This window comes from Diplotaxodon limnothrissa, linkage group LG3, assembly GCF_057381915.1.
Source record: "Diplotaxodon limnothrissa isolate DT_005_m linkage group LG3, D_limnothrissa_male_GT1.1, whole genome shotgun sequence".
Classification (NCBI taxonomy): domain Eukaryota; kingdom Metazoa; phylum Chordata; class Actinopteri; order Cichliformes; family Cichlidae; genus Diplotaxodon; species Diplotaxodon limnothrissa.
The window spans coordinates 28,038,830-28,057,027 of NC_140598.1; the positions used below are offsets into that span (position 1 = coordinate 28,038,830).

At 40.6% G+C, this 18,198-nt stretch overlaps 3 protein-coding genes across 3 annotated transcripts in view; 2 read left to right on the forward strand and 1 right to left on the reverse strand.

Moving 5' to 3' along the window:
• The window catches only part of LOC146635172 (neural cell adhesion molecule L1-like), a 640,298-nt gene that overhangs the window by 485,161 nt on the left and 136,939 nt on the right, over positions 1-18,198 (reverse strand). The window lies entirely within an intron of this gene.
• On the forward strand, positions 330-9,577 carry LOC146635201 (uncharacterized). Its single transcript, XM_085346614.1, has 8 exons — positions 330-367; positions 2,789-2,836; positions 3,124-3,171; positions 3,785-3,832; positions 8,603-8,780; positions 8,875-8,973; positions 9,059-9,133; positions 9,305-9,577. The coding sequence occupies exons 2-8, from the start codon at positions 2,799-2,801 to the stop codon at positions 9,575-9,577; spliced, it is 759 nt and encodes a 252-aa protein (XP_085202740.1). The 5' UTR covers positions 330-367; positions 2,789-2,798.
• Positions 9,947-17,578, forward strand: LOC146635202 (uncharacterized). Its single transcript, XM_085349837.1, has 8 exons — positions 9,947-9,951; positions 14,418-14,465; positions 15,492-15,539; positions 15,615-15,792; positions 15,874-15,972; positions 16,058-16,135; positions 16,309-16,600; positions 17,550-17,578. Exons 1-8 carry the CDS (start codon positions 9,947-9,949, stop codon positions 17,576-17,578), a joined length of 777 nt encoding a protein of 258 aa, XP_085205963.1.

Sequence of the window (18,198 nt, forward strand, 5' to 3'; positions counted from 1 at the left end):
AACACAGGATAGACTGTATGAATTATAATCTATGTTGCTATGATCATCTCATCATAAGATTTTACATTTTAAAAAAGTTTAATAAACATTACTCTGAAATTAATACTTCTATTTGTGTGTGTGTGTGTTGTGAATAATATCTCTATGATGTTTTTAAACAGTTTGGCAGAGATGGGAAAAAAACTTCAAGACACAAAGTAAACATTTTTTTCTCATCTTTCATAAATGCCTCAAGTTTCTCATTCCTTCTTTTTATGTCATCCCTTTTTAATCTGTTCACTGAGACTTTTGTTTTACATGCTGTATATTTCCCTCACAGGTCTGTGGTGAAACGTCAAGAGGAGGAACTGAATTCAATCAAAGAGAGGTACTGTTGGCATAAAACGGTGAAACATCAAAGTCTGCTGTCTAAACACTTATATTGTTAAAGTATTATTTTAAACTGTGAAAATTTTCAGTCTTTTGCAGAGTGGTATGCTTGATTTTAGGCTTAATTAAACTAAAACACATGAGTTTTGCAAGAAAACCTGATGAGATGAAATTTTAAAAATTATTTTCCCGGTTGCAGTGAGTAAATATCTGTAAGAAATGGTCAAAAAATTTCTATGCAGTTTTTTGGTTGCAGACCTGTATTATCGATCATCAGCAAGTGTGAGCATTCACAAAAGAGACAAAATTCTCTAACCTCAATGAGGGAGGTTTCAGCAGTTTGTTGGTCTTTAAATTTTGGTTTCTGTAACCCACACGACAATCTTCCTATAGAACCTATAATGCTGTGCAACAAACCCAAGAACTCTACAGTGATCAAGTTAAATGTTAAACATTTATGACATTACAATTAGAAAACGACTGAACAAGCATGGCTGTTTGAAAAGGTCGCAAGAGAAATCTATCTAAAAGAATATAGCAAAATGGCTTACACTCTAAAAAGTAATTCAGAGGCTTAGTAAATATCACTATAAATATAAGTTAGATGATCCTGATAAAATCTCTGAATATCCTTTTAATAATTATTTGAGTTTGATAAGTTGAAATAAATGTCTAAAATGTTACCGTTTGTGTTTGTGTTAAATTAAGGTCATTATTTACATTTATCTCAGACAAAAAATTCAGTATGTGGTCGACAGAATACCTTATTTGCATGTACTTAATATTTTTGTTTAAAATTGAATCTAAATATTTGACAAATAGGTATACTCATCAGTATCTTGTACTAAAATCATTAATTATTCAAATCAATATTATTTATTGTCAGCAACTACAACTGAAAAGTGTACGTAAAACACAATAATGTAGAGTAACTGAGTACCACGAGCCTTTTCATTATTTTGTTCATTTTGTTTTTTAAATACTTTGAGCTTTAGTGTTTGCTCTCCTGGTTTGCCATTTATCCTTCAAGTATGTAAGGCTTTGAGCTAAAAGGGAAAAGGCTCTTGTCTTTTTAGTGCTTGTTTATTTCGAGTTATTTCCATGTTTATGAAAATTTAATTTTCATTTGGAAAAATGTTAACATGTGGTCATTTTTCATACATGTATTATGAAACACCCAACTACATATTAGTTTGTTTGTTTTTTTCGATTTAGACTACCAGTGAAATAAAATGGGTGAATGACTGAATGTGTAAAGCGCTTTGGGGTCCTCAGAAACTAAGTACAGTGCAATACAAATACAAGCCATTTACCATATTTAATATAAAGTACAATTTTGATTATGTTCAGTTTACAATATTAAGTGAATGGAACAAAATTTTGGATTAACTGACCATCTATATTTCAGTTACATTGACCAAGCATGTCAGTGTTATTTACTCTTTTTTTTGTGTTTAACAACTACAATTATTCATTTCAACTTAAAATGTTTAAGCTTTAGTTATTTAATTGATCAAGTATATTGAACAGATTTGACTGGTTTCCAATCTACTCAATATTTTTAAGTGTTGCCTCAAAAATTTTAAGTAAATGCCAGTTTTAGTTTTTAGAGTGTAGGTTTGCAAAGCTGCAGGTGAACAAAGCACAAGACTTCTGGCTGATAAAGTCACACAGGAAACCACCTCTGCAGGTTACTGCTGCCAAAGGATGTTCTACACGCTGAATCAGGTGGTGGACTTGTATACATAACTGTAGATACAGATTTATTTCTAATCATGGAGCTGACTGAATATATTGTGTATTGTGAATAATCTCTCTATGATGTTTTTAAACAGTTTGGCTGACATGGAAAAAAAACTTCAAGATGCAAAGTAAACATTTTTTTTTCTCATCTTTCATAACTGCCTCAAGTTTCTCATTTCTTCCTTTTATTTCATTTTTTTTAATCTGTTCACCAAGACCTTTGTTTTACATGCTGTATACTGTATTTCTCTCACAGGTCTGTGGTGAAACGTCAAGAGTTGGAACTGAATCCAGTCAAAGAGAGGTACTGTTGGCATAATCTGGCGAAACACCAAAGTCTGTTGTCTAAACTTAGATAATTACACTTAAATTGTTAAAGTATTATTTAAAAAAATAAATAAATAAAATAAAACTTTTGCATTCTATTGCAGAGGGGTATGATTGATCACCAACTTTGCAATGTAGCTTAGTAACAGTGGCTTACGAAAACAAACAAAACAGATTTACTTTATAAAGAAAGACAAATGTAGCATTTAAACAGTTAGATTTGGTTTCTATATGTTTAATATAATTTTTAAAAATTATTTATCTGATATTGTACATGAAATTTGTGTTTAATAATGAATTTGTGATCTTTTGTGTTTTAACAGATTAATCTGTTTATGTTTTTAAATAGTTTGGGTGAAATGGAAGCATTTAGCAAAGTGAGCCTCCAAAAAGCAGGGTAATTATATTTCTGCAATATTTATAGACACTCATTAAACAGTATTTATATACACTGTCTCTCAACATACATGTTCATGATTATTCAGATCATTCTGGTTCTGGTTCTAATATTAGTTCATTTTAAACTTGAAATTTTATCCATAAACTTTGTGAATGAATTTTTTTTTAATATATACTGCTATTTTACTAAGAGATCTGCTTTAAAAACATAATAAAATAAAAAGGGGAATGAAAATTGAAAGTGAACCTCTACAGGAATAACCTTTTTTTTAAATGTTTTAACAGTTTGGCTCCGATGGAAGAGTTTTATAAAGACAAACTCCAACAAGAAAGGTAAACACATTTCAATACAAAAAAAAAGACATAAAAATGTTTCAAATCCACATCCAGGCTGTGGTGACAGCCAACTTTTATCATTTTATTTATTTGTTTCCTCAATTACAGTGACCTTCATAATATTTGGCACAGAGATACATTTTTCCCCTTTTCTACCTTGTGCTCAAGATTAAAATATATATATATATGATTAAGCAAGTATTTATACCTTAATGTTAGAGCACGGCAATTTGTCAGACATAGCGATGGCATTTATGTCAAGGTATTCATGTGTTAACTTTTTTTTATTAAAATCCCTTACATATATGACTGCTTGCTGCCTTTAAATTTGATTTTCCCCAGTTTTCATCTTTAAGGAACTCCTCTGTTGGTGTGGCTGTATGCTTGTGAACTCTGAATATCCAAACAGTTAGTTTGGTGGATTTATTCCAATTTTTTTTAAATTTAAAATAGCTTCTTTGGCAACTAAAGACTCCAAAGGTCATGACAAATTATTAATTCACAATTTTCCAGATGATAAAGGAAATTGAAACCACTCACAAAACAAAACATTGTGGAGCTGTCTAGCCCAGAAACAAATCAAATATTTTTACCAAACATTATCCCACAGATCCGCACATAAAGAAACTGAAGAAGAATTGAGATCATTCAAAGACAGGTACTGTACTGAAACATTGATTTACCTCCTTGGTGGCGCTGTCACTTGGTGTTCGCTCGCTCTGTGGTAGAGTATCACTTCCTGTTCCTGCTCAAACACAGTGGTGTTTCTGAGTAGCTTAATTGCTTAGCAATTTAATTAACACGTTTTAAATACATTCTTCTTTCGTCACGTGCTTCATCCGAAGCACACTTTCTGTGTACTCACTACCTAATTTATAGCCAAAGTATTCACTCACTGTCTCTGTACTGTCTCGCTAGCTTAGCTTAGCTTAGCTCGTAGCCGACTCATTAGCACCATGGCTACTTTACCTGTCCCTCCTGCACTTTCTTGCTCATTGTGTCAGATGTTTAGTTACTCCTCGGCCTCCTTTAGCAGTAATGATATCTGTAACAAATGTAGCATATTTGCAGCGCTGGAGGCCAGGATTACTGAATTGGAGACTCGGCTTCGCACCCTTCATTCACCCGTAGCTAGCCAGGCCCCTGTAGCTGGTGCAGCCGAAAATAGCGTAGGCCCCGCTAGCTGTTCCCCGGCAGGTCCCAAGCAGCTGGGGAAACAGGGAGGCTGGGTCGCGGTGAGGAGGAAGCATAGTCCTAAACAGAAGCCCCAGGTACACCACCAACCCGTTCATGTGTCTAACCGTTTTTCCCCACTCGGCGACACACCCGCCGGGGGTCAAACTCTGGTAATTGGCGATTCTGTTCTCAGACATGTGAAGCTAGAGACACCGGCAACCATAGTCAATTGTCTTCCAGGGGCCAGAGCAGGCGACATTGAAGGAAATTTAAAACTGCTGGCTAAGGGTAAACGTAAATTAAGTAAAATCATAATTCACGTCGGCAGTAATGACACCCGGTTACGCCAATCGGAGGTCACTAAAATCAATATTGAATCGGTGTGCAACTTTGCCAAAACAATGTCGGACTCTGTAGTTTTCTCTGGTCCCCTCCCCAATCAGACCAGGAGTGACATGTTTAGCCGCATGTTCTCCTTAAATTGCTGGCTGTCTGAGTGGTGTCCCAGAAACGATGTGGGCTTCATAGATAATTGGCAAACCTTCTGGAGGAAACCTGGTCTTGTTAGGAGAGACGGCATCCATCCCACTTTGGATGGAGCAGCTCTCATTTCTAGAAATATGGACAAATTTATTAAACCCCCCCAAAATATGACTGTCCAGAGTTGGGACCAGGAAGCAGAGTTGCAGTCTTACACGCCTCTCTGCAGCTTCTCTCCTCCTGCTACCCCCCCAAAAAACCCATCTCCATAGAGACTGTGTCAGCTTCCAAAAAGACAAAAAACAAACTAAAAACCAGCAACAAACAACTTAAACATAAACAATTACAAAGAAAGAACAATACAGTATCCACATCTGAACCAAAGAGTAAAACAGTGAAATGTGGATTATTAAATATTAGGTCTCTCTCCTCCAAGTCTCTGTTAGGACATGACTTAATAATTGATCAACAAATTGATTTACTCTGCCTTACAGAAACCTGGTTGCAGCAGGATGATTATGTTAGTTTAAATGAATCAACACCCCCGAGCCATTCTAACTACCAGAAATCTCGAAGCACAGGCCGAGGGGGCGGTGTGGCAGCAATTTTTCACACCAGCCTATTAATTAATGAAAGACCAAGACAGACTTTTAATTCATTCGAAAGTCTGATGCTTAACATTGTCCACCCCAGCTGTGAAACTCAGAAACCAGTCTTACTTGTTATCATCTATCGTCCACCTGGGCCTTACACAGAGTTTCTGTCTGACTTCTCAGACTTTATATCTAATTTAGTTCTGAGCTCAGATAAAATAATTATTGTGGGTGATTTTAACATCCATGTAGATGCTAAAAATGACAGCCTCAACATGGCATTTAATCTGTTATTAGACTCAATTGGTTTCTCTCAAAATGTAAAAGAACCCACCCACCACTTTAATCACACTCTAGATCTTGTTTTAACATATGGCATCGAACCTGAACATTTAACAGTGTTTCCTGAAAACCCTCTCCTGTCTGATCATTTCCTGATCACATTTACTTTTACAATAATTGATTACACAGCGGTGAAGAGTAGACTTTATCAAAGTAGATGTCTTTCTGAAAATGCTGTAACTAAGTTTAAGAATATAATCCACCCACTGTTATCATCTCCAATGCCCTGTACCAACACAGAGCAGAGCAGCTATCTGAACGCTACCCCAACAGAGGTCGATTATCTTGTTAATAATTTCACCTCCTCACTACGTACGACTCTGGATACTGTAGCTCCTGTGAAAACTAAGGTCTCAGATCAGAAGTACCTGACTCCGTGGTATAATTCTCAAACACGTAGCCTAAAGCAGATGACTCGTAATCTGGAGAGGAAATGGCGTGTCACAAATCTAGAGGATCATCATTTAGCCTGGAGAAATAGTTTGCTGCTTTATAAGAAAGCCCTCCGCAAAGCCAGAACATCTTACTATTCATCACTGATTGAAGAAAATAAGAACAACCCCAGGTTTCTCTTCAGCACTGTAGCCAGGCTGACAAAAGTCAGAGCTCTTTTGAGCCAACCATCCCTTTAACGTTAACTAGTAATGACTTCATGAACTTCTTCACAAATAAAATTTTTATCATTAAGGAAAAAATTATCAATAATCATCCCACAGATGTAATATTATCTACAGTTACTCTTAGTACCATTGATGTTAAGTTAGACTCTTTTTCTCCAATTGATCTTTCTGAGTTAACTTCAATAATTACTTCCTCCAAACCATCAACGTGTCTTTTAGACCCCATTCCTACAAAACTGCTCAAAGAAGTCCTGCCATTAATTAATTCTTCGATCTTAAATATGATCAATCTATCTCTAATAATCGGCTATGTACCACAGGCCTTCAAGCTGGCTGTAGTTAAACCTTTACTCAAAAAGCCATCTCTAGACCCAGCAGTCTTAGCTAATTATAGGCCAATCTCCAACCTTCCTGTCATATCAAAAATCCTTGAAAGAGTAGTTGTCAAACAGCTAACAGATCATCTGCAGAGGAATGGTTTATTTGAAGAGTTTCAGTCAGGTATCAGAGCTCAGCACAGAAACCGCTTTAGTGAAGGTTACAAATGATCTTCTTATGGCCTCTGACAGTGGACTCATCTCTGTGCTTGTCCTGCTAGACCTCAGTGCAGCGTTCGATACTGTTGACCATAATATCCTATTAGAGCGATTAGAACATGCTGTAGGTATTACAAGTACTGCGCTGCAGTGGTTTGTATCATATCTATCTAATAGACTCCAGTTTGTGCATGTAAATGGAGAGTCCTCTTCACACACTGAGGTTAATTATGGAGTTCCACAGGGTTCAGTGCTAGGACCAATTCTGTTTACATTATACATGCTTCCCTTAGGCAGCATCATTAGAAGACATAGCATACATTTTCACTGCTATGCAGATGACACCCAGCTTTATCTGTCCATGAAGCCAGATAACACACACCAATTAGTTAAACTGCAGGAATGTCTTAAAGACATAAAGACCTGGATGGCCGCTAACTTTCTGCTTCTTAATTCGGATAAAACTGAGGTTATTGTACTCGGCCCTGAAAATCTTAGAAATATGGTATCTAACCAGATTCTTACTCTGGATGGCATTACCTTGGCCTCCAGTAACGCGGTGATGAACCTTGGAGTCATTTTTGACCAGGACATGTCCTTCAACGCACATATTAAACAAATATGTAAGACTGCGTTCTTCCATTTGCGCAACATCTCTAAAATTAGAAATATCCTGTCTCAGAGTGACGCTGAAAAACTAGTTCATGCATTTATTACTTCCAGGCTGGACTACTGTAATTCATTATTATCAGGATGTCCAAAAAACTCACTGAAAAGCCTTTAGCTAATCCAAAATGCTGCAGCAAGAGTACTGACAGGGACTAGAAAGAGAGAGCATATTTCTCCTGTTTTGGCTTCCCTTCATTGGCTTCCTGTTAAATCCAGAATTGAATTCAAAATCCTGCTCCTCACATACAAGGTCTTAAATAATCAGGCCCCATCTTATCTTAATGACCTTGTAGTACCATATCACCCTATTAGAGCGCTCCGCTCTCGCTCTGCAGGCCTACTTGTTGTTCCTAGAGTATTTAAAAGTAGAATGGGAGGGAGAGCCTTCAGTTTTCAGGACCCTCTTCTGTGGAACCAGCTTCCAGTTTGGATTCGGGAGACAGACACTATCTCTACTTTTAAGATTAGGCTTAAAACTTTCCTTTTTGCTAAAGCATATAGTTAGGGCTGGACCAGGTGACCCTGGATCCTCCCTTAGTTATGCTGCAATAGATGTAGGCTGCCGGGGGATTCCCATGATGCATTGAGTTTTTCCTTTCCAGTCACCTTTCTCACTCACTATGTATTAATAGACCTCTCTGCATTGAATCATATCTGTTATTAACCTCTGTCTCTCTTCCACAGCATGTCTTTATCCTGTCTTCCTTCTCTCGCCCCAACCGGTCGCAGCAGATGGCCGCTCCTCCCTGAGCCTGGTTCTGCCGGAGGTTTCTTCCTGTTAAAAGGGAGTTTTTCCTTCCCACTGTCACCAAAGTGCTTGCTCATAGGGGGTCATATGATTGTTGGGTTTTTCTCTGTATCTATGAAGCGCCTTGAGGCGACTTTTGTTGTGATTTGGTGCTATATAAATAAAATTGAATTGAATTGAACTGATTTAAAAGTGCTGTGTACAATGCTCCAGACACCACCATGTGTTTTTTTTTCTTTCAACATTATCTATTATTATTACCAGAGTGGCAGGAGAGATTGATCTTGCACTAAAGACGGGGAAATCTGAAAACATGAACAACCCAGTGAATGAAACCAGACTGAAAGAGATGTATGAAGAGCTGAGGAAGGACTGGACTAAAATCAAGACTTATCTGCAGATAGCTTACAGCAACACAGAGCAAATCAAAGCTTCGATTCAGGTACATTATATAGTCTGAAGAGGTGAGATTAGAGTGTAGTATGAGCTTTATTCTTATAAAAAAAAAATATTTGCATTCACCCTGATAATTACAGCGCAATTTTCAAAATGGGGCAGAGGAAATACAGACCAAGAAGAAACAGATAGAGTCAGCATTTAACCTACATGCAGACAACACTCCAGCATATCAGAAGGTACTGATGTGTTTTGGATGTGTTAAACATGATCACTGAAGCTTCTGTGATAAAGATCAATGACAGGTTTCATTATTTGTTTCAGGTTCATGAATACACAAAGTTAACCATTCAGAACCTTCAGTCTGCTGTTTACTACAGATTTAAAGACACTGCTCAGGTTTGTGGGAATTACAGACACAACATTACACACATTGTAAATACACCACACTGTGCATTTGTGGGACAAACCAACTGCAAGATATTAAACTGTGTGTTTAAACACAACAGCTGTTTTTTTGATTAAATTTTGTTTGTAGTCATGTAAACTTAAATAAATTCTCAATGGCAGGGGTTCCACGGACAGGAAGATGAAACTCGTGATGCTATCTTGAATAACCTCCTCTCGAAGTGCCGCTGGCTGAGCGGCTTAATGGCTTTGAACAACCCTCCTCTTCAGCCTGACTGGATAAATCATCATCCCGGGCAAGATGCTTGGAACATTTTCCCACAAGAGATCACAGCTGATTGTGCCATTGCACTCTGCCAGGGCCACTCTGCAAAGGTCCTTAAATGTCTTAGCCCATTACAGGGCCCAGACATGAGCGATAGTGATGACCTCTAGAACAATGTTTGTAGAAGTAAGCGAACTCTAACTTAGTTTGTGAAATAAAATGAGCCACTTGTTTTTAATATATCCTTGAGAGATCAAAATGACGAACGCTGCACTACTTTTGCGTTTTTAATGAAAACATAGACTGTTATCCAAAAGGCATCTTCAGTTTTAGAGTAACTGGTAGAAAAATACAGATGATTTACAAAAAAAAAGAAAAAAACATTGGAGACTTTTCTCTTGGAGGTGGTCCTGAGGGTCGCTGGCCCACTTTTGATAATGAGAGTCATCACATGAATCAAGGAGTGCAAAAAGTCACTGGGACCAAGATGTAAAATGTTAGTAAGACATTGCCCCACCCTACTGAGTTGTTGAAGTGACATGAGGCAAGGGGTGAGTGGAGGTTGAAACACCCGGGTAGGTATCTCAAGACTGCACTGTCGGTGAATGATAGGTGGTGTTAAAGGTCACCACCTGAGTTCATTCCCGAACAGAGTAAATGTCTATAGACTTTACACTTTAAAATCAGTTTGGCATATTACATTCTGCAGCATCCATTTTCTCTTGATGCTGTAGCATTTTTATGTTACAGTATCAAGTACTTTTACAGTATTATTATGTCTCCAGTAACACAGCAATCATTTTTGACCAGGCTATGTCTTTCAATACATATATTAAACAAATATGTAGATCTGCTTTCTTCCATTTGCACAATATCTCTAAAATGAGAAATGTCCTGTCTCAGAGTGACGCTTAGTTAGTTAGTTATGCTGGAATAGTTGTAGGCTGCTGGGGGATTCCCATGATGCATTGAGTTTTTCCTTTCCTTTTCAGTCACCTTTCTCACTCATTATGTGTTAATAGACCTCTCTGCATTGAATCATATCTGTTATTAATCTCTGTCTCTCTTCCTCAGCATGTCTTCTATCCTGTCGTCCTTCTCTCACCCCGACTGGCTGCGGCAGATGGCCGCCCCTCCCTGAGCCTGGTTCTGCCGGAGGTTTTTCCTTCCCACTGTCACCGAAGTGCTTGCTCATAGTGGGCCATATGATTGTTGGATTTTTGTCTGTATGTATTATTGTAAGGTCTACCTTACAATATAAAGTGCCATGAGGTGACTGTTGTGATTTGGTGCTGTATAAATAAAATTGAATTGAACATAAACACCTGTCTCCTCTGCCATCCCATCACCACCCCATGAGCTCCCTGCACCACCTCTCCACTACAGCAGGCCAGAGACCACACCCCTGCCACAATTTCAAGAAAAAAGTTTTACCTTAACTGACAGTAATGTGTTTTAAAGTATACTGTATACAGTGAGGCAAAAAAGTATTTAGTCAGCCACCGATTGTGCAAGTTCCCCCACTTAAAATGATGACAGAGGTCAGTAATTTGCACCAGAGGTACACTTCAACTGTGAGAGACAGAATGTGAAAAAAAAATCCATGAATTCACATGCTAGACCCCCTATGCTAAGTAAGCCTACCACAGACATGAGCGAGACAGATAAATATGAAGGCATGCCGGCTCGGACGTCGCCCGGATCAACAAGGTCCACGTCAGGTGTTGAGGAACCAGGGCACCCTGACGAAAAGTGGGCTACTGGAACAAGAAGGCATCGGTGGGCAAGAGACGAAAACAGGGCGTTGTTGGAATGCTACTACGCAAGTAACCCCGGCAGAAGGGGCTACATGAATAGGATGACGGACCTATGGATTCTTCGATACCCAACATCCACAATGACGGCGAAACAACTAGTAGCTCGGTGTTCCAACATTCAAAAGAAGGGACTGCTCTCACAGCTAGAGATTGACGAGGTACAACACAAATGCTACGGCAAGGAGGAGTCAGGACGCCAGGTCAGGGGGGAGATATCATCACCCCCACCCGAGATTGGGTACATAGCCCCAAGTGCGATAGGAGAAGGATCGTTGAGTGCGAGAGGAACTGACCTGAAAAATAGGATCATGGCCAAGCTTGAAACCTGGATCCCCCGTAGCCGGTTACCAAGATTACGTGAAGTACCCTCAGAAGGTCTGCTAGATGATGTTAATGCAGCACTACGGACAATACCTACAACCACGATTACTGACACTAACAAGCTGATCTACAATACGGCAGCAGTGATCAGTGAGATGCTTGGCTACAAGTTGAACAGCCACAAGGGGCAGTACCCTCCATGGAGAAGGAGGCTAGAGGGCAAGATCAAAGTAGCACGGAGGGAGGTTAGCCAACTAACGGAGTTGCAGAAAGGTGCAACAAAGAAGGTGCATAAGAAATACAGCAAGCTGTCCATACCTGAGGCCTTGGAAACTGCCAAGCAAAGACTCACAGCCTTGGCAAGCCGCTTGAGGAGGTACACCAGAGAGATAGAAGGCAGGAGAATAAACCAGCTGTTCTCCACAGAACCAGCAATGGTGTACTCTCAGTGGCAAGGGAACAATAATAATAAGAGAACAGCACCACCAAGGCTGGAGACGGAGCAATACTGGAAGAGCATATGGGAGAAGGACGCAACCCATAACGGCAATGCTCAGTGGCTAGTGGATCTGAGGGCAGACCATAGCGACCTCCCTGAACAGGGTCCAGTAACCATCACAGTGGCAGATATCCAAGAAAGGGTCTCCAGTATGAAGAGTTGGACAGCACCAGGGCCCGACATGGTTCACGCCTACTGGCTAAAGAAGCTGACTGCACTCCACGAGCGTCTGGCAGCACAAATGAACCAGCTGCTAGTTAATGAGAGACACCCGGAATGGCTAACCGAAGGTCGGACGGTCCTGATCCCCAAGGACCCCAAGAAGGGACCGGTCCCCTCCAACTACCGACCAATAACCTGCCTCAGTACTACATGGAAGCTCCTGTCAGGCATCATATCGGCTAAGATGAACAGGCACATGGGTCAATACATGAGCGGGACACAGAAAGGAATTGGCAAGAATACCAGAGGCGCAAAACACCAGCTACTGGTAGACAGAACAGTCAGCCGAGACTGCAAGACCAGACTGACCAACCTGTGCACTGCCTGGATTGATTACAAGAAGGCCTATGACTCAATGCCCCACAGCTGGATACTGGAATGCCTAGAATTGTACAAGATCAATGGGACCCTAAGAGCCTTCATCAGGAACTCAATGGGGATGTGGCGTACAACACTAGAGGCCAACTCCAAGCCCATAGCACAAGTCACCATCAAGTGCGGGATCTACCAAGGAGATGCTCTGTCCCCACTGCTGTTCTGCATAGGCCTGAACCCCCTCAGTGAGATCATTAACAAGACTGGCTACGGATACCGACTACGGAACGGAGCAGTTGTCAGCCACCTCCTGTACATGGATGACATCAAGCTGTATGCCAAGAGTGAACGAGACATCGATTCACTGATCCACACTACCAGGCTATACAGCAATGACATTGGAATGTCGTTCGGACTGGAGAAGTGTAGTCGGATGGTAACAAAGAGAGGGAAGGTAGTCAGAACTGAGGGGATTGAACTACCAGAAGGCAACATTGCAGACATAGGGGGGGACAGTTAAAAGTACCTGGGGATCCCGCAGGCAAATGGGAACCATGAAGAGGCCGCTAGAAAGGCTGCAACCACCAAGTACCTGCAGAGGGTCAGGCAAGTCCTGAGGAGTCAGCTGAATGGTAAGAACAAGATCCGGGCCATCAACACGTACGCCCTGCCCGTGATCAGGTACCCTGCTGGGGTAATAGGCTGGCCAAAGGAGGAGATAGAAGCCACTGACATAAAGACAAGAAAGCTCCTTACCATGCATGGAGGGTTTCACCCCAAGTCGGGCACCCTGAGGCTGTACATTAAGCGGAAGGAAGGGGGCCGGGGACTGGTGAGTGTCAGCACCACAGTCCAGGATGAGACAACAAACATCCAAGAATACATTGGGAAGATGGCCCCAACTGACCGAGTGCTCAGTGAATACCTCAGGCAGCAGAAACCCAAGAAAGAGGAGGGAGACGAGGAACCATCATGGAAGGACAGGCCCCTGCACGGTATGTACCACCGGCAGATAGAGGAGGTGGCTGATATCCAGAAATCCTACCAAAGCTGGACTGAAAGACAGCACAGAGGCACTAATCATGGCAGCACAAGAACAAGCTCTGAGTACAAGATCCATAGAGGCTGGGGTCTATCACACCAGGCAAGACCCCAGGTGCAGGCTGTGTAAAGATGCCCCAGAGACAATCCAGCACATAACAGCAGGGTGCAAGATGCTAGCAGGCAAGGCATACATGGAACGCCATAACCAAGTGGCCGGCATAGTGTACAGGAACATCTGTGCCGAGTATAACCTGGAAGTCCCGAGGTCAAAATGGGAGATGCCCCCAAGGGTGGTGGAGAATGATCGAGCTAAGATCCTGTGGGACTTCCAGATACAGACGGACAAAATGGTGGTGGCTAACCAACCGGACATAGTGGTGGTAGACAAACAGAAGAAGACGGCCGTAGTGATCGATGTAGCGGTTCCGAATGACAGCAATATCAGGAAGAAGGAACACGAGAAGCTGGAGAAATACCAAGGGCTCAGAGAAGAGCTCGAGAGGATGTGGAGGGTGAAGGTAACGGTGGTCCCCGTGGTAATCGGAGGACTAGGTGCGGTGACTCCCAAGCTAGGCGAGTGGCTCCAGCACATCCCGGGAATAACATCGGAGATCTCCAGAAGAGCGCAGTCCTGGGAACAGCTAAGATACTGCGCAGGACCCTCAAGCTCCCAGGCCTCTGGTAGAGGACCCGAGCTTGAAGGATAAACCGCCCGCAGGGGCGTGCTGGGTGTATGTGTGTGTATGTATATATATATATATATATATATATATATTTGATTTGTTTTAACAGTTTGGCTGCAATGGAACAGTTTTATAAAGAGAAACTCCAAGAAGAAAGGTAAACGCATTTCAATGCATAAAAGACTTAAAAGTGTTTCAAATCCACATCCAGGCTGTGGTGACAGTCAACTTTTATTATTTTATTTATGATTTTATTAACAGACAACAATCTTGGCACAGAGATACATTAACGTAATACCTTAATGTTAGAGCACGACAATGTGTCGTATCTAGGTATTCATGTTCATAACGTATTATTAAATAGAATAGAATAGCCTTTATTGTCATTGTACAGAGTACAACGAAATATGTTACCTGTATGACTACTTGCTGCCTTTAAATTTGATTTTCCCCAGTTTTCATCTTTAAGGAACTCCTCTGTTGGTGTGGCTGTATGCTTGTGAACAAAGAATTAGTTTGGTGGATGTATTCTTATTTTTAAATTCAAAATAGCTTCTTTGGCAACGCAGGAATTCAAAAGTCATGACATATTATTAATTCATCATTTTCAGATGATACAGGAAATTTGAACCACCTGGGGAGCCAAAAATACCCAATACGGCAATTGTGGCTCAAGAGTTGGGTGTTTGTCTTGTAATCGGAAGATTGCCGGTTCGAGTCCCGGCTCGGACAGTCTCGGTTGTTTTGTCCTTGGGCAAGATACTTCACCTACTGCCTACTGGTGATGGCCAAAGGGGCCGATGGGGTGATATGGCAGTCTCGCTTCTGTCAATCTGCCCCAGGGCAGCTGTGGCTACAATTGTAGCTTGCCTTCACCAGTGTGTGAATGTGAGAGCGAATGAATGGTGGAATTGTAAAGTGCTTTGAGGGGTCCCGAAAAGCGCAATATCAATCCACTCCATTATTATTATTATTAAATTACGAGTTTAATTTGTCAGCAACTTTCTGCCAGCCCTCTCTCCTTGCTTTTGCAGCCTTTGCAGTGTTCCCTTGCGTTCTGATTAAACTCTGAAACTCCTGAAATCCCTCACTCAAATGTTCTTGCTCCATTATTATTTATATATATCCAATCCTAATGTAAACAGAAACAAATCACTTATCTGTACCAAACACTATTCCACAGATCTGCACATAAAGAAACTGAAGAAGAATTGAAATCATTCAAAGACAGGTACTGTACTGAAACGTGGATTTAACACCATCTGTTTTTTTTTACAATTTCAACATTATCTATTACTATTACCAGAGTGGCAGGAGAGGTTGACATTGCACTACAGGCCGGGAACTCTGAAAACATGAACAACCCAGTGAATGAAACCAGACTGAAAGAGATCTATAAAGAGCTGAGGAAGGACTGGGCTAGAATCAAGCCTTATCTGCAGAAAGTTCACAGCACCCCAGAGAGAATAAAAGCCTGGATTCAGGTGGGGCATTAGAGTGAGATTATAGTATAGTATGAACTTTATTCTTATAAAAAATATGTTTATTCCCTCTGCGAATTATAGCGCAGCTTTCTGTGTGGGACAGGGGATATGGAACAGAAGAAGAAATTGATAGAGTTAGCATTTAACCTAAATGCACACCACGCTCAAGCATCTCAGAAGGTACTGATGTGTTTGGGATGTGTTAAACATGATCACTGAAACTTTTGTGATAAAGATCAATGACAGGTTTCATTATTTGTTTCAGGTTCATGAATACACAAAGCTAACCCTTCACAACCTTCAGCTTGCTTTTTATTACAGTTTCATAGACACTGCTGCTCAGGTTTGTTGGACATTGCACACATTGTAAATACACTACACTGTGCATTTGTGGGACATGAAACCAAACCCAGGTTATTAAATTGTTTGTTCAATAAGAAACTGTAACTTAAACACAACAGCTCTTTTTTGAATTAAATGTTTGTCATTTAAACTTGAATAATTTCTCAATGGCAGGGGTTCCATGGACAGGAAGGTGAAATTCATGATGCTAGCTTGAATAACTTCCTCTCGAAGTGCCGCTGGCTGAGCGGTTTATTTGCTTTGAACAACCCTCCTCTTCTGCCTGACTGGATAAATCATCAACCCGGGCAAGATGCTTGGAACATTTTCCCACAAGAGATTACAACTGATTGTGCCATGTCACTCTGCCAGGGCCACTCTGCAAAGGTCCTTAAATGTCTTTGCCCATTACAGGGCATGAACGAGAGTGGAGACCTCTGGAACAATGCAGCAGAACAATGTAGAAGTAAGAGAACTCCAATGTAGCTTGTGAAATAAAATGAGTTATTTCTTTTTAATATATCCATGAGAGATCGAAAAGAAGAAAACTGGACTAGCTTTGGGTTTTTAATGGCAACATAGACCCTTATCCAAGAGGCTTCTTCAGTTTTACAGTAATTGCTAGAGAATTCCAGATGATTTAAAAAAATGTAAAAAAAAAAGCTATTGGAGGCTTTCCTCTTGGAGGTGGTCATGAGAGTCGCTGGCCCACTTTTGATTATGTGAGTCATCACATGAACCAAGGTATGGAAAACGTCACTGAGAACAAGATGTAAAACCTTAGTAAAACATTACCCCACCCTACATGAGTTGTTGAAGTCACATGAGGCAAGGGGTGAGTGGAGGTGAAACACCCAAGTAGGGATCTCAAGACTGCACTGACCGTGAATAATAGGTGGTGTTATAAGTCATCACCTGCGTTCATCCCTGAACAAAGTAAAGGTCTACAGAATCGCGTTACTTTACACTTTAAAATCAGTTCAGCATATTACATTCTGCAGCATCCATGTTCAATTCATACTGTAGCATTTTTATGTTACAGTATGAAGTATTTTTACTTTTATTTTTATGTCTCCAGTAACACTTTGAGGAACCTTGGAGTCATTTTTGACCAGAATATGTTCTTCAAAGCACAATTTGAAATAAATATGTAGGACTGCTTTCTTCCATTTGCACAATATCTCTAAAATGAGAAATATCCTGTCTCAGAGTGACGCTCAGTTACTTAGTTATGCTGCAGTAGGTGTAGGCTGCTGAGGGATTCTCATGAAACATTAAGTATTGTTTCTTCAGTCACCTTTCTCACTCACTATGTGTTAATAGACCTCTCTGCATTGAATCATACTTGTTATTAATCTCTGTCTCTCTTCCACAGCACTTCTTTTATCCTGTTTTCCTTCTCTTTCCCCAACCAGTCACAGCAGATGGCCCCTCCCCTCCCTGAGCCTGGTTCTGCTGGAGGTTTCTTCCTGTTAAAAGAGAGTTTTTCATTCCCACTCTCACGAAAGTGTTTGCTCATAGGCGGTCAAATGATTGTTGGGTTTTTCTCTGTATATTTTAATGTAGGGTATACGTTACAATATAAAGCGCCTTGATTGTTGTTGTGATTTGATGCTATATAAATAAAATTTATTTTAATATAAACACGTCCCCTCCGCCATCCTGACACTGCCCTACGAGCGCCCTGCTTCATCTCTCCACTGCAGAAGACCAGAGACCACACCCATGGCAAAAATTTCAGAACATTTTACCCCCGACTGACAGTAATGTGAAAGTACTGCTTTGAAAGAGGTGCATGTTTTATTTCCTTGGCTTATATAAAATTAACATGTTTGACTTGACCATTCTTAGTGTCCTGTGTGTTTTAAAACTTGGGATATTCTTTAATGTAAACCAAGGAAAATGAAGAAAAACACATGTCTGTAAAGGTTCTCAGTCATCCAGGTCATCGTAGTCAAAGGAGCTTGCAAAGAAAAGCGTCTGGACTTCTTTAAGTTACTTGAAGACGTTTCACCTCTCATCCGAGAAGCTTCTTCAGTTCTAAGGTCAAATGGTGGAGAGTCC